Here is a 13,727-nt window from a genome sequence, read left to right as displayed (position 1 = left end):
AACAGTATCACTCCCAATTGGGTAACCAATTGGAGACTCCATTTAGACAACAGAAAGGGTAATGAAGAAGAATGGGTCCCTTGCCAAGGTCAAAAACTCACAAAGGGTATCGCTGTGAAGCAATTTGTTTTACGATGTTTTGATAAGTTCAAATGAAATTTTTCTCGTATCTATTGAAGAAATTGGATCCTCTACAAATACTCAAGTTTATTTATGCGTTAATATTTTATTACTGACATTACATGGTGCTCCCGACTAGAGTTTTGGTATTGTTCTCAAATTTTACTGTTTCTGATAAGAATATTTAACGTAGTCAACGTTTAAACCCCGCGCGCAGCTGTGTTTGTGTCAAATCGAGGTTTAAATTACTTGCTTACATTCGGAAGTATCAGCGTTTTACGTTTCGATTACTTTTTCTTAATGCTGTAAAACAGAATTTCAACCGGGCGTTTCTAAAGATCCTCCCCGAAATCCTTGTCCAAACAAAACTGTTATCCTGTAACTACCAAACGAGGTCTCTGTTTATCCCTGGGGATCACTTTCATTCTGTCGCTATATTAAACGACCGACTCACAATGCTGGTCGCATTGGCGCTGCAAAATACGCAGAACTGGCGCCTAATCGGACTTGTTTAGTTGCTGGGCAAAATGCGTAATGAATTGAGGTTGCATGTTTAGTAAATTACATTCAGTCGTTGCCACCTAGAGCCGAATATGGTTTCATGTTCTCACGATGCTTAAGATGCCTATAGGAAGGGGAGCTAGAACTGTCTGGAAAACTGCCATGTACCGTTCAGGTCTTCAGGATGTTGAAGCGACCGTAATGTTATAAAAGATTTTCGGATGATTGGAAATGCAGCTGCTTTTTAACCCGAATAAGACTGACCTTAGTCCGTCGCGAAACCTGACACCAAGTGCTGTTTGAAAAGGAAGTATTAGTTTTATTTTCAGTAAGAAGGCCGATGTGTTAGTAAAGTTCATGAGAAAAAGGTGCAGAGATGTAAAAAACAAGCATTTTCCGTGTTTAATCGATAATGGAGGTGTAGGTTAGCAAAAGTTTAATGTCTCCTGCAAAAACCGCCAGTTTTACATAGTTCATCCAAATCAAAGTGTGCAAATTCGAGGAATTGTGCATTAATGAAATGTTATACGTGACTTGAACGACATTTAAAATGGTTATGATAAATTTTGTCAAGCTTGTGATATATAGATTGATTGAAACAAACATTTACGTATCGGTTAGATCTTAAATTCCGTTCCCAGCAGAGCAAACAAAAGTCAGTTTTTGCGCCGTCGAAGTTAAAACTTAAAACCCTCCTCACCTTCAAAGGCCAACAACAGGGTTGTAAAATCGCGTCTTGGTCCCATAACAAGCCAAGACCAAGGCAAATGTTTGTCGTTCCACAAACGAGCAAGGCCAGGCCGTTCTACTGTTCTGTTTTCGAATTAGTTCTGCTCTTTCGCCCATTGTTTAACAATCTGCTGCGTTCAGATTACCTAATTAGTGAAAGCAAGGGACAGAAAAAAGAACGTTATAAATGTCTCTTGACAAGTGAACTAAAAGTCTGCAATACACATAGCTTTGTATTGTTGGTAGTTATTGTTTTTAGTTTGTGACGTCGAAAATTCACAGAACGAATTTTGTTCCAGAATAGGTTTAAACTTTAAACACCAAAGCATAGTGCCTAAGAGTTGAGACTTGTGATTTAAAGAAGATACTGAACGAAGTTTTAACACAAGTGAACGACGAACGGTAAGTGTACTGCGTATTCTATTTTACTCCATTTGCAATTAGTTGTACAATAAACATTATCAGACTTTTTAATTTTCAGGTTAATTAGCTATTCTAGAGTCTGGGAATGCACTCTTGCGTGCAGAATTTTTTTTGCAAAATTGACGAAACTGTATTCTTATGAGCATAATCACCGGTTGACAGTAATTTCCACAAGCATAAATTGTTCAAAAGAATTGTGTGAAACCTCGTTAAAGTGTAGAATCACAATTTGCTATTCAGCCATGTCCTTTGCTGGAACTATCGGACATGATTTGTTGGAACAAATGATTTTAATCCAGTCTTGGCCCGAACGCAGTGTGCGACTTCCTTTGCTGTGACGATAATGGGGTCATGACCTTAGAGATGTCTACGTTACAGAAGCCATTGTGCACATTTAATGTCATGCCCCGTCTGTGACCAATTCTCCATCTTGATTTACTAGGTTATAACCTTGCGTTTTGCATATTTGTTTTTGCCGAATGGCGACATAGCTATTTATTAAAACTTGCAAGAGTTCGAATTTTCGAGAGATGTAATGTTTTTTGAACACAGAAAAAACGGAACTTTCAAACCGTAGACCAGGGGTGTCCAACACAATGGCACGCGTGCCAAAAGTGGCACGCAGAGCATTTGAAAATGGCACGCAATTTTTGGACATTCAGATGGTAAACATTAGGATTTGTCACGCAATTATTATGTTTCTATTGATTCTTTTTGGCCTTTATTCTAACTTCAGTAAAGATGATCAGTATCAAGGTTACACAAATCCACTAAATAAATTGGTCGTTTTTAGACTCGATCCGTCTACTTTTAGGCGCTTGAAACTGTCGAATTCTGGATAATTCCGGGCCTTTATGCTGTCGTATTATATTCCATGTTATGGATTCTGCCCTTTAAGCGACATGGTATGTTATAAAAGGTTTCTGGAATATCATAAACAAGTTTACTCCGTACTCGCGTTTGACAACATATTTTTTTCTACCGTTAAGACGTTTAAGACATGGTTTGGAAAAAGTAGGTTGGCACGCGAGTATATTTTAAAACCTAGATTGGCACGGCGGTGCTTTCGAGTTGGACACCCCTGCCGTAGACCCACCCGTGATACTCATTATTTAGAACTATCGACGCAAAGTGATAATCTGTGTGTAACTTGTTTGGGTAGATGACTTAAATGAAATGTGTGGTACATCAAACCACTTGTTATAACTGTACATAAAAATGCAAGTAAATCACGAACATCCCGTTTGTGCTCATTTGCTCCCAAAAACGTTAATACATGCATATGCACGCTTGTGCAATTTGTAACAGCGCCCACAGAGATTGTTTAGCCCTGCACTAATCCAATACCTTGGTTTCTAATCACGTAACATCCCTTCATATTGTCCTCCACCCGTGGTTTTTTACTGTTTATTTGACCCCACCGGTTCGATACAGCCGTCGCTCTCGAATAGGAATCTTAAGCACTTGGACTTCTTTGTAAATGTTAGCACAACGCCAGTGGAATATTTTTCTGGCGAAACAGAGAATGGATTTGCTCGGTTTGGTATTGTTGACTATGTATAGTGCTCGAGTGAGGTGAAATTCTTGCCTAACCAGCAGCTAAGGCAACAAGTACATTGTATCTTGTAGCGGTCATTGCAGTTTGCCAGTAGAAGTCTCTTTTAGGTTTTTGTTTTAAAGCAATATTTTAGTCAATTGTTGTTTTTGTGTTGTGGAAAATAAATTATACACTATAGCTGCGCAGTATAACGGTGTGCCTTTTACGCAATGTCAATAACATCCTTGGAAAATTTGCACCGCTAATATATGAAAGCCTATGCTTCTAATAAACGTACATTAGTATGTAGGAAGTACAATGACGTTGTTAATCGCGTCATAAACTGATAGATCATATTTAACTGCCTGCTGATTGTTTGATGGAATAGTGTTCTGTGTTTTCATATTTCTCCTAAGTGAAATCTGTTTAGTTTGGTGAAAGAAATTACTACAAAACAATCACCAAGCCAGAAATAGATAAGTGAATTGTGACGTCATAAAACAATAACAGTTGAGGGGCGTATCAAGGTTAAATGTGCTGCAACTAGACCAGCAGCAAAAGTATTTTTATGCCAAAATAGTCGCAATAATTGCATTGACTTAGTCTGTAAAAGGTTACTGTGACCTTCAGTGAAAAGGAATAGTCAATATACTTCGTGATTCTTTAGAACAGTCAAAGTTTACACAGAACTGCAAATCGATGCCAATTGTAACGTTTCTTGTCGTCACGTGTCATTGCACCGCACTTGTCCAGTCAAAGTCCTTTGTGTTTTGCTCCAGTCTACAAATTCGTGTCATACTATGTCAAAACATTATCAAAGCTGTCAGGTAAATTATATATCTGGCGCTTTTTTCATTTAAAAGTCTTATATTGGTCGTGTAGTTACCCTGAGCTATATCACTTAAAACATGTGTCGAGAAACTGTATTGTTTACGCACGACAAGTTTTAGTCACTCAACTGGTAAATTTTACCTTTTGATAATATTTAGTCTCCATACATTTTCTTTTAAGTCATGGAGCGTGTAATAATATGTTCTGTATTTCTGACTAGAATTTCAATGTGACAGCAATATTCTATTTGCCGCTGGTAAAAAAGTTTGAATATTCTTTTTAATCGGCCTCAGCTTAGCCATATAAATCGTGTTGTCCTGTTAAAAGTAGCAACTGTGTTATATATTTAGTGACTACTAGTTTGGTATAATTTTTTAGTGACTTTTCGTTTAATACATGTATAACTTGGTAGGATTTAAGTGGGTTTACTACACTCTTTAAGCAGTCAAAAATAACACAGTTTTTATCGTTTAGCCTACATTACACCCGAAAAAACGTTTAGTGAAATCTCTTTAATTCAACATTTGGTTAACATAAACTACATAATCTAGTCAACATATTTTTGAACAATAACCGCGCTTAACTGAATAAAGCTTCTTCGTAAACTCACATAACGATTTTGCGTTTGGAGTTTGTCACCTTGACCAGTCGCTGCTTGTCAATTAAGGAAACGATTACGGCTGCAAAACCTCGTCTAGTTCTAATTATCTAATCAGTGATTTCCTTGCAGGAGCCAAGTCCTTCAGGTTGCGCGTTGAAACTGACAGTTAAATGTTGAGCTGCAGTTGCTAGCAAAGCTACTAAAGCAGTTAGAATGAGGCAGTTCAGGAAAGGACGGTTATTGGAAGTCTCTGTTGGAAACAATTTGTTGACATTCAGAGCAAGTTTGTTGAATTGATTGTTAGTGTGCAAAGTTTTTTTTTGTTACAAACTGTTTTTTACACTTTTATGGACCACCTTTGTTAAATTCAAGGCCACTTTTGAAACGTGTTTACTGGTTAAGGGCCGGTAGATTACTGATTCTATTTCAAATGTATGAATCACTTTGGAATTTCTACATTCTCGACGAACGCTTGTTAATAAGTTAAATTTACTATGTGGCAACTAGTTGCTTTAACCTTATTTACACAACGTGTCGACAATTGTTCAGTTCAGGCAAAGCTGCATGTTGAATAGGGCCAATTATTTTTAGTGGCACAGCCTTCTACTAAAAGGTCTGTCGTATAACAGTATCTGTGTGCTAGCAGAGGTGATAATAGTGAAGTTGTGTAGTCAAACAGATAAAGCTTTAAATTCCTATTAGTCAGCTTCAAATAAAGGCACAGCCTATGTGAAATACACTTTGTGACGCAAGGTCAGTGAAACATAACCGTTCTTGGTCACTGAGTTTAGAATAGCTCGCTCAAGGTTCTTATCATAATCGGCGCGTGGATTCTATGTTGATTTTTGTCTCTGGAATTTCAAGGGCCTGAAATTCCTGCTTTGCGCCTGTGGTTTTGCAAGAAGTTTTAAAGGCGAGAGAAGAGTTGCTTGGAGTGTGATAAGGAGAGACAAATATTGACAAAACAGCCATTTTCAGCTTAAGATTGCGCTATCCGCAAAGGCTAGGTTTGGTTAAAGGCATCAGCGTTTGTTGTTTGGATTTTTTCAACGTCAGCAAAAATATTCCTAGCATTTGGCATCACTGATGATGACATGACCATTTGTCTAAACCTATGAGAACAAATTATGTTCTTTTTTCGTACATTATTGCCAGCAAGTTTGTCACTAGACTTCCTGACACATTTGTGTACAGTATTCCGAAAAAAAAAACTTAGCTGTTTGGACGTCTTATTGGTTGTTTGGTATTTGAAAACAGTATGTGATTCTTCACCTATTTTTAGCTAACACAGCCATTTGTGATTTAGGATTTTCACTGGCACTCTACGTTTGTAATTGGGTCAAATAGTAACCCCAAACCATTAAGCATAAGCGCACGAAAGTTTTATTCATATGGGTGTAAGCATCAGCAGACAGTTGTGGGTCTCAATAGCTCATCTTGACATACATGGTCACTGCGGAACGAAAACTTTCCTTTCAACGACTACTTCGGCGAGAGGCGGATGTCCAACCCCAAAATTCCGAACCCCTTGTTATCAAAGCCTGCTACTAAAACGCCCATTTGCCCTGTAATGCTGCCATAACTTGTGTGAGGGTTTCAGCATAGCTGTGGTTACATTACGCAATATTTTGAAATTTGTAGAACTAGAAGTTTAGACACCAATATGCACGTATCATGCTTTTGGCGACAAATTAGCTGATAGTGAGATTTTTTTTAAAGCTTTTTGTTGCATTTAAATAAACCAGTGGTTCTCAAACCTTTTTTTATTTTTTTGAAAACGGTCCCTTTGCCAATATTTCGATGGCTCGCGGTCCTTAAGCCTAAATGTGTATTTCAGAAAAGCGAAATTTGATTGCCCTTCTTTTTGCCAGTTAAACCAAATTGCGCAAAACAATGATCCAAAGACAGTTTGTGACGTCACAGACAGGCAAAAAACATTACGATTGTGCGCGAACAATTGAGTTTTCTTAGTTGACATGCAATAAAGGCTATTGTTTAGCAATGAAGACAGTCGATTCTCAATTCCACTTTGATTTGAACTGATTCAGTGACACAAACTGACACCATAAAGGTTATAGAATTACTTCAACCTTTTCGCGGTCCCCCCAAAATTGCCTCACGCACCCCAAAAGGACCGCGGACTCCAGTTTGAGAACCGCTGAAATAAACGAAGAAAGAGGGCATTTAATAAATTTACTTAGATGTAAATAGATTGGCATTTTCAGCCTTTAAACTTGACAGCGCAAGAATTTATTTTTATTGCTAAGCCATAGAAATCATGGCAGCGTGACCACTAAACAATTCGATGAAAAGTCGTAAATCAGATTGAAGACTGTCAAGCGTGGCAATGTTAGTTTAGAGGTGTAGTTTTCGTGAGACTGCCTCATAGCTTTAGGTGCCATAACACATGTCTTAAGCAACAGAAAACATTCCAACGAATTTTTGTTTTGTGGCGTAGGCTATGTGTTTTAGGTTCTGGTCAAACTGTCAGGGACGATGGTCGTTTAATTTAAACAATTCAATTTATAAATTTGAGTGTGCATTTGAAGGTCGCATTCATCCAGCTTTATTGGGCTGCAAATTTGAACAGAGCCATGAAATTTTACTCCATGGGACTTATTATATGGTTTGGGTTGGCATTGCTTCGATCATGCCCTGCGTGTGAATTCTAGGAATTTTGGCGCCACAACTGTGATAACAGTGCGCAAAACATGCATAAATCAGTGTTTAATATTGTGAAAGCTTATGGTTAACCGTGGGCCACTGAAATGATCCCGCCCAGTCAGCAGTTTTCGATTGCTCAGTAAATCCTTTTTAGCTTATAACACGAAACAATACTTTAGCAATACGGTCTTTATATTTGCATTAGAGTAGCGATATTTTTTTGCGTTTGTTGTGCTTATCATCCCGCAATTCAGTCAGTCCTTCTGCCGTGAATTTGCAAGGCACTTCATCCAACATTTTATTTTTTTGGTTGCAGCGACAGCTTAAAAACGGGCATGCCCAAAAAGTGCCATCGGTGTATAAACTCTTTTTCGCTTTCTTTTTAGAGTTAAGCCGCAGATAAAACGTTTGACATTCAAAAAAACAACTGGTGTCACTTTATGACGATTTCGCACTTGTGAAACGATACCTTGTCACTTACCAACCTTGTGCCTGTACGAAATGTACGAAAACTCAATGGCCCAACCTACACATTTAAAAACGCAGACACGAATGCAAAGTACGTAAAGAATGCTCCGTAAATATAACGCTATGCCCCCTGCATAGTTAAACAAGTGATTTAGTAGTTAGGGGAGGTGAGGAGGGCAATAAAGTCGTCCGTTAAAATGATAGTGTCTCGACGTCGACCCTAGAGCACAGCATTGCCGTCTTCCGTTATTTGCACTTTGTATTTGATTAACACACACAAGAAAAGCGGAGGCGACTTGAGGCTGGAAATCCCAGCTATTTTGTTTGTTCAGTTTTCTCAGCCGGGTAAAGTGCTCAAAGTGCACGTTGTTGATCAGATGTTTGTGGTTGTGCCGTTTTGTAGGTTAGTGTTGTTTTGTATGGCAGACCAATACACGTTTTAAGTGGAGTGAATGGAATACTACACAGGTGTTTATACAAAGCAAAAAAAAACGTAATTAACATCTGTTGAGGAATATAGCGGCCGAAAGACGTAAAAGCGACGTGGCTTTTTGTTGTGTTCATTATTGGACACGAACAAATACGCGTATAGTGCAATATAAAACGTGACTTTAAACTGGCAAAGGAAAAATTGTTTCTGGCAGAAAAAAAATCACTCGCAGGGCTAATCAGAATTGCTTTTGAACATTCATTAATTAAAATACAGCGTATAAATGTTTTGGTTCTTTGAACAAAATTGACTGACACAAATTAAACATTGTTGCGCCTAAAAAATACGGTTAGCAATTTGTATGTAGTTTTTAAGACAACATAAACAAATTTTGAGACTTCCTTAAGCAAAGATCATATTGCCGCAATTCTTATACGTGTGGGTTACTGTGTTTTCATTTGTCCTATTAAATTCGTTTTTTTCACAATGGCGCAATTACGTTACATTAGAATTAAGGCAGAGTATGTAGCGTGCGTTATTAGACTGTTTTGGGTCTTTGGATTTGTTTTTATACAGTATTTGATAATATGGTTGATTACGGCCAGATTTTTCATCGGCGAAATAGTGAAGTGAAACTGTTACATTACATCGTTTTTCATTCGTGTTTGCTTCGGCGATTCTAACCTTTTTTTCCGTAGTCGTTACACTAGTTTAACCGCTTTCACTTTGCAGTCGTTATTTGATTTCACGTACTGGGAAATTTTGGAAGATTCCACAGTAAAGGTTACTGCGATGCCCGAAGATAAATTATGCTGATCAGGTTTCCGTTTAGCGCAAGTCAGATTTGTGTTAACTAATAACCTTTTTCGGTTCTATATATAAACAATAAAGCGTTTTTTTACATAAATGTATTTGAAATATTTTTGGCGGATCTGGTAATTTAGGATTTTTGTATGCTGTAGTCAATTTTTTTCAATATGTCTGATCTCGACAAAACGTACTTGCAATTTATTTTGAAAGTGTTCTTCAATGTACACCCAAAAATGCAAACTTTGCGTTGTGTGAGCTAGCACTGTCGTAACATTTTGTTAACATTCAAAATCCAAATGTCAAGAAAAAGGTTTGAACTTCACAAATGACCTTCAAACCCCAGTTGAACTTAAGTAACGAAAACAAACGGCAACAACAACCACCCTGTGAACGCTAATTTCATTGTTCCAATAACAACAGTTAATTTGTAATTGTTCCCCTTGCACATTGTTGTAGGGTTCATTTGCCCGGTCTCACAGTCTAAGCTTGTTATAATCGTGGTATTATCCGTTCCCGGCTGCGAGCGCCCTATGCTAATGAACTATGCACGTTGTAATTTAATCTACCAGCTTCTCTTTGGCTGCGTCTGTAGTCCTTGTGGTCATTGAGATCGGTTCGCTTGCTCAATGTTACTACATCTTGTTACACTGATCTGTTACATGGTTTTGTGTGCATTTTATGTAGACTATAAGATGACTTGTAAACATAATGAGATTGAGTGAAAGTTCAATAACTTTAAAGTTGCCTTGCGGAGGTTACAATGAGCAGTGTAATGCGGGTTTTTAATATGTATTGTGCAATCAACTGCTAAGAAAGTGTTGTTTTTGAGGGCTAAATTAGGTGAGTCTGCGTATAATTAATCATTGAATCCAATTTGTGCGTTTGAATCGTTTCAAAAATAGTTTGCTATACGTTGCTCAAAATGAAATTAGAAGATTGGCTGCATCAAGTTGCTGGTTAGGAAGCCTGCACAAGTTTGCAAATTTGTGTAAAAAAATGATTTAAAAAAAAATCTTAAAAATGATTTTAAATGTTTTAAAGTAAGTCAATATTGTAACCCAGTCTCGTTGTGGTAAGTTCAAGAAATAATACTAAGTGGGAAATTTGGGAAACTGTGAGAAAAAGTAGCATATCGCAGTAAAGAAATCATCCATAATTTATGGAATGTCGAGCATCGGAATATATGCACATGTATAGACTGCAAGATATGCAAATCTTAAACAAGTGCAGGTTTTCTGTATTGTATGCCACTGTTGCGTTTGAAACCAACATGTACGTTACAGTCAGGTGTGTGTTGTTTATTTCAAATGCACATGTCGGCAGTATAAAAGTTGACGTTACTCAGTATTTGCAAGCACAGTGGTTAAAAATTTTCGATAATTTCCTAATTGGTCATGTGTTTGTTAGTTACCTACTTCGGCAAATGTTTGAAATGTGCATATTGCATTACAAGCCAGAACCTAACGAACTAAAATTGTTGTTTGTGGGTTTTAGGATTATATCTAAACTTGAATAGTTCACTTCATGTGCTTCGGCACGTAAGCAGTGGCGTTTACACTTCCAACTAATATCTTGATGTTTTATGATCTTGCAATTTGCATTCAAATATTTCCAAACTTGTTTGAACAACGATTTCTGTGTTATTTTGTTTACCATACAAGTATACGAGATTTTTATCAGTCATTTTTGCCCTTAACCAGATGGCGACGGTAGATAAGGCGATAGGGCACTGTATGTATTAAAGGAAAACATCTTGTTTTGTGTCTTCATAAACAAACAAAGCATGAACTCGAAACAGGTAAGTGTGGGGATTTCCCCTTCTGGTTATTATCTCTATCTAACGTACAAAGTTGCTCGCTTTAGCAAATGCAACCCGAGTTTTCTGCAGCGCTTAATTTGAAGAGTTATAACTCAATGCTATGATTAATAAGAGTCAATTTTAAGAAACTAAAGTTTGCAAACCTATACTGCTTAGTAATATTAGACAGGGCTAAGATAGTTTGTTGAGAATATAGTATATCTAATGTTAGACAGGGCTAAGATAGTTTGTTGAGAATATAATACACCTGATATTGTTTACGGCTGTGTAAGTTTGGTTTGAGTATTACGTTTAAGGATAAAAGCAAAAACTGATTTCGATTTCTTTATTGTCCCAATGGGGTACTTCATTTCGCAATAGGTGGCGACATTTTACAAGTCAACGTTACCAAATCGACGAATTGAATCGTTAGGCGGCCCTAGGAGGTCTTTGTTTCTCAGTTTTATTCTCTGTGGTAAAAATCAGTTTAGTATTGATCGGTAGGACGCATTTTCCCCCTGGGGCCACCGGCAAAATATCCCAACGCAAATGATCAGGCCTGAAATGTACTGGGCCAAACCGGTTGCTGCTGCTTGTGAGCAAACTCGCGTTACAAACAAGGTTAAATTTAGCTAAACTGATATTTGTTAGCTAATAATATAACTAAAGCAAGTGTATTTAAGATGTTGTGGCCAAAATAGTTACTAATAGGAAGGTAAATGTGGTCAGAAATCTTTCGAAAACAGCGATGTTTGTGACTGAGAAAATGGGTGAACTCCTGTTACGTGAGATTTAAGCAAGATATGTTCCGTAGTTCAGTGTATTTGACCTGTAAAGTTTATTTAACAGATCAATACTCGCCTCAAAAGTTACCAAAGAGCTTGAAAAATGAATGTTAATTGTTAACCAAAAAGTTAAAAACACCACTTCATACCACACATTTTTTCAGGCATGGTCATTACAGTTTGTCCACTCCAGACAAATTGCACGTACGAACCTGTTAAAACTGAAACGTATATTATCCGATTGCCCCGGCACTAAACCACAATGACATCATAATATTTATGGGACGGTTTATAGTAAGGAATATTTTACGCAGTATTTTTTGTGTTTAGGACGTCCTAGCGAAGATCAGTCCACGGTATATGCTGCAATATAAGATCGACCTTGCGCTACAGAAAATCTACCAAGACGACATGGATGAGCAGGCAGAAGGCAACGAAGCGTATCCAGGTAATCACGAAAACAGATTCAGCATGTTTTGGGAAGTGGAAATACGGTTTGGGGATTTTTGTTCTTTTTTTGGAAACTGTTGTTGTTCGTACGGATGTTACAATTGGAACAGTTACAGTTTTTTTTATGGGGTTTAAACTCTAATCAAATAAGGTGCGACTTATAGGTTTGTTTAATTAGGACTTGTTTGAATTAGAAAGTAATTTTAGTTTATCACGTATTCTTTTATGTAAGAGAATATTGGGAGTGACAAAAAGTGTGGCATTAGACATATTGATGGATGCATTGTTCCCAATGATTCTAATACACACGCGTTAGGTTTTCAGTCAGCATTCCACGTCTGGCATTTAAGGAAACCTTTTCCATTCAGCAAGTCATGTGCACTTAAACCGTCAACTTGAACGTCCTCCACTTTTACGTTATCCAGACGCGAACACTGTCGAACGGGAACTTACAAGTTCCAACAATAGCGACGCCGAAGACGAAATAGCTCAAGGTTCACAAACACACGTCACACGTACGTCATCCAGAAACTCCAGCGTGACGTCATCGTCTTCGAGCAGCGACAGCGAAGACTCCGCGGCGCCGCAAACGGAAATGGACACAAAAGTTGATTTCTTGGAAACCTCAGATCAAAATGACGTAGACGATATGCAACCAATCGTGGTAGATGACGTCACTGAGGCTACGTCACCGCCTGTGCCGAAACCCCGCAAGAGGCAAGCTTCGAAGGAGCTGTTTCTTGAAAGTTCGGAAACGGAGACTGCCTTCAGCGACGGTGAGTTGAATTGATTTTATTTCGTTTGGTGAAATAAAACATAACGACACCACTGCACAAGTTTAAACAATCACCAAGCCGGAAATAGCTCATGCGCAACGTTGCTTCTTTATGGAGCGTGAAATAGTCGAGTGTACAACCCATGGTAGATCGCACCGACGGATCGCAAAAAATATACTGTGCTGTTGATATTTTGTGGTTCAGGGTTTTTTGCACGAGACCACAAGTTCTGCGTGGACGATTTTTTGGTCTTTGTTCATGGTTTTTTGAAGTCTGGGTTTCTGACTCCTGACTAAACCTGTGAAGGTGCAATACCATATTCGGTTACGAATATTCTATTCTTGAGATTGGTGTTTTATTACTCAACCGTAAATAAACGCATGAAGGCGGTTCGATTGATGCCTTTTTCGTTGCGTTTTGCACCGTTTTTACAAATAATAACAATACTAAGGTTTAGTATAAAGCACAATAAATTATAGGAGGCCAATTATTTTGTGTTGAATAAAACAACGTAACAAGTGGTAGATTATAATATTTAGATGGTTTAGAATCGAAGACAAGTTTTGTTTACGTACCGGTTACTGTGCGATTTTATCAATCGCCCATAATTGTCACACGTCACTTCAACGAAACACGTTGGCCCGGTGCGACTAGAACAGATTGTTGTCACGTGGGGTTAAGGGTTTATGACGCATGACCTGTCCAACTCAGGCCAGATAGACCTCGATCATAGTTAGATTTGGTGTTGTATACGCGTGTATCTCATTGACGTTTCGTAAACATTTTGTTTTTACCTGATTGGAT

General features: G+C 37.9%; 1 protein-coding gene across 6 annotated transcripts in view; it reads left to right on the top strand.

The window, feature by feature from the left end:
- The window catches only part of LOC145224574 (uncharacterized), a 43,670-nt gene that overhangs the window by 6,033 nt on the left and 23,910 nt on the right, over positions 1–13,727 (top strand). For 4 of the 6 annotated variants that reach the window (XM_080091105.1, XM_080091107.1, XM_080091106.1 and 1 more), the window contains exons 4-5: positions 12,028–12,145; positions 12,573–12,923. In XM_080091105.1, the coding sequence (XP_079947231.1) occupies positions 12,028–12,145; positions 12,573–12,923 (469 nt within the window). Of the gene's footprint in view, positions 1–1,657; positions 1,753–10,798; positions 10,913–12,027; positions 12,146–12,572; positions 12,924–13,727 lie in introns of those variants that run through there. The other 2 variants (XM_080091110.1, XM_080091109.1) reach the window with 2 other exon arrangements.

Source organism: Phallusia mammillata, chromosome 4 (genome assembly GCF_965637545.1).
Source record: "Phallusia mammillata chromosome 4, kaPhaMamm4.hap1.1, whole genome shotgun sequence".
Taxonomy (NCBI): domain Eukaryota; kingdom Metazoa; phylum Chordata; class Ascidiacea; order Phlebobranchia; family Ascidiidae; genus Phallusia; species Phallusia mammillata.
The sequence above is the reverse complement of the archived record's forward strand: the minus strand, read 5'-3'. Positions and strand labels throughout refer to the sequence as shown.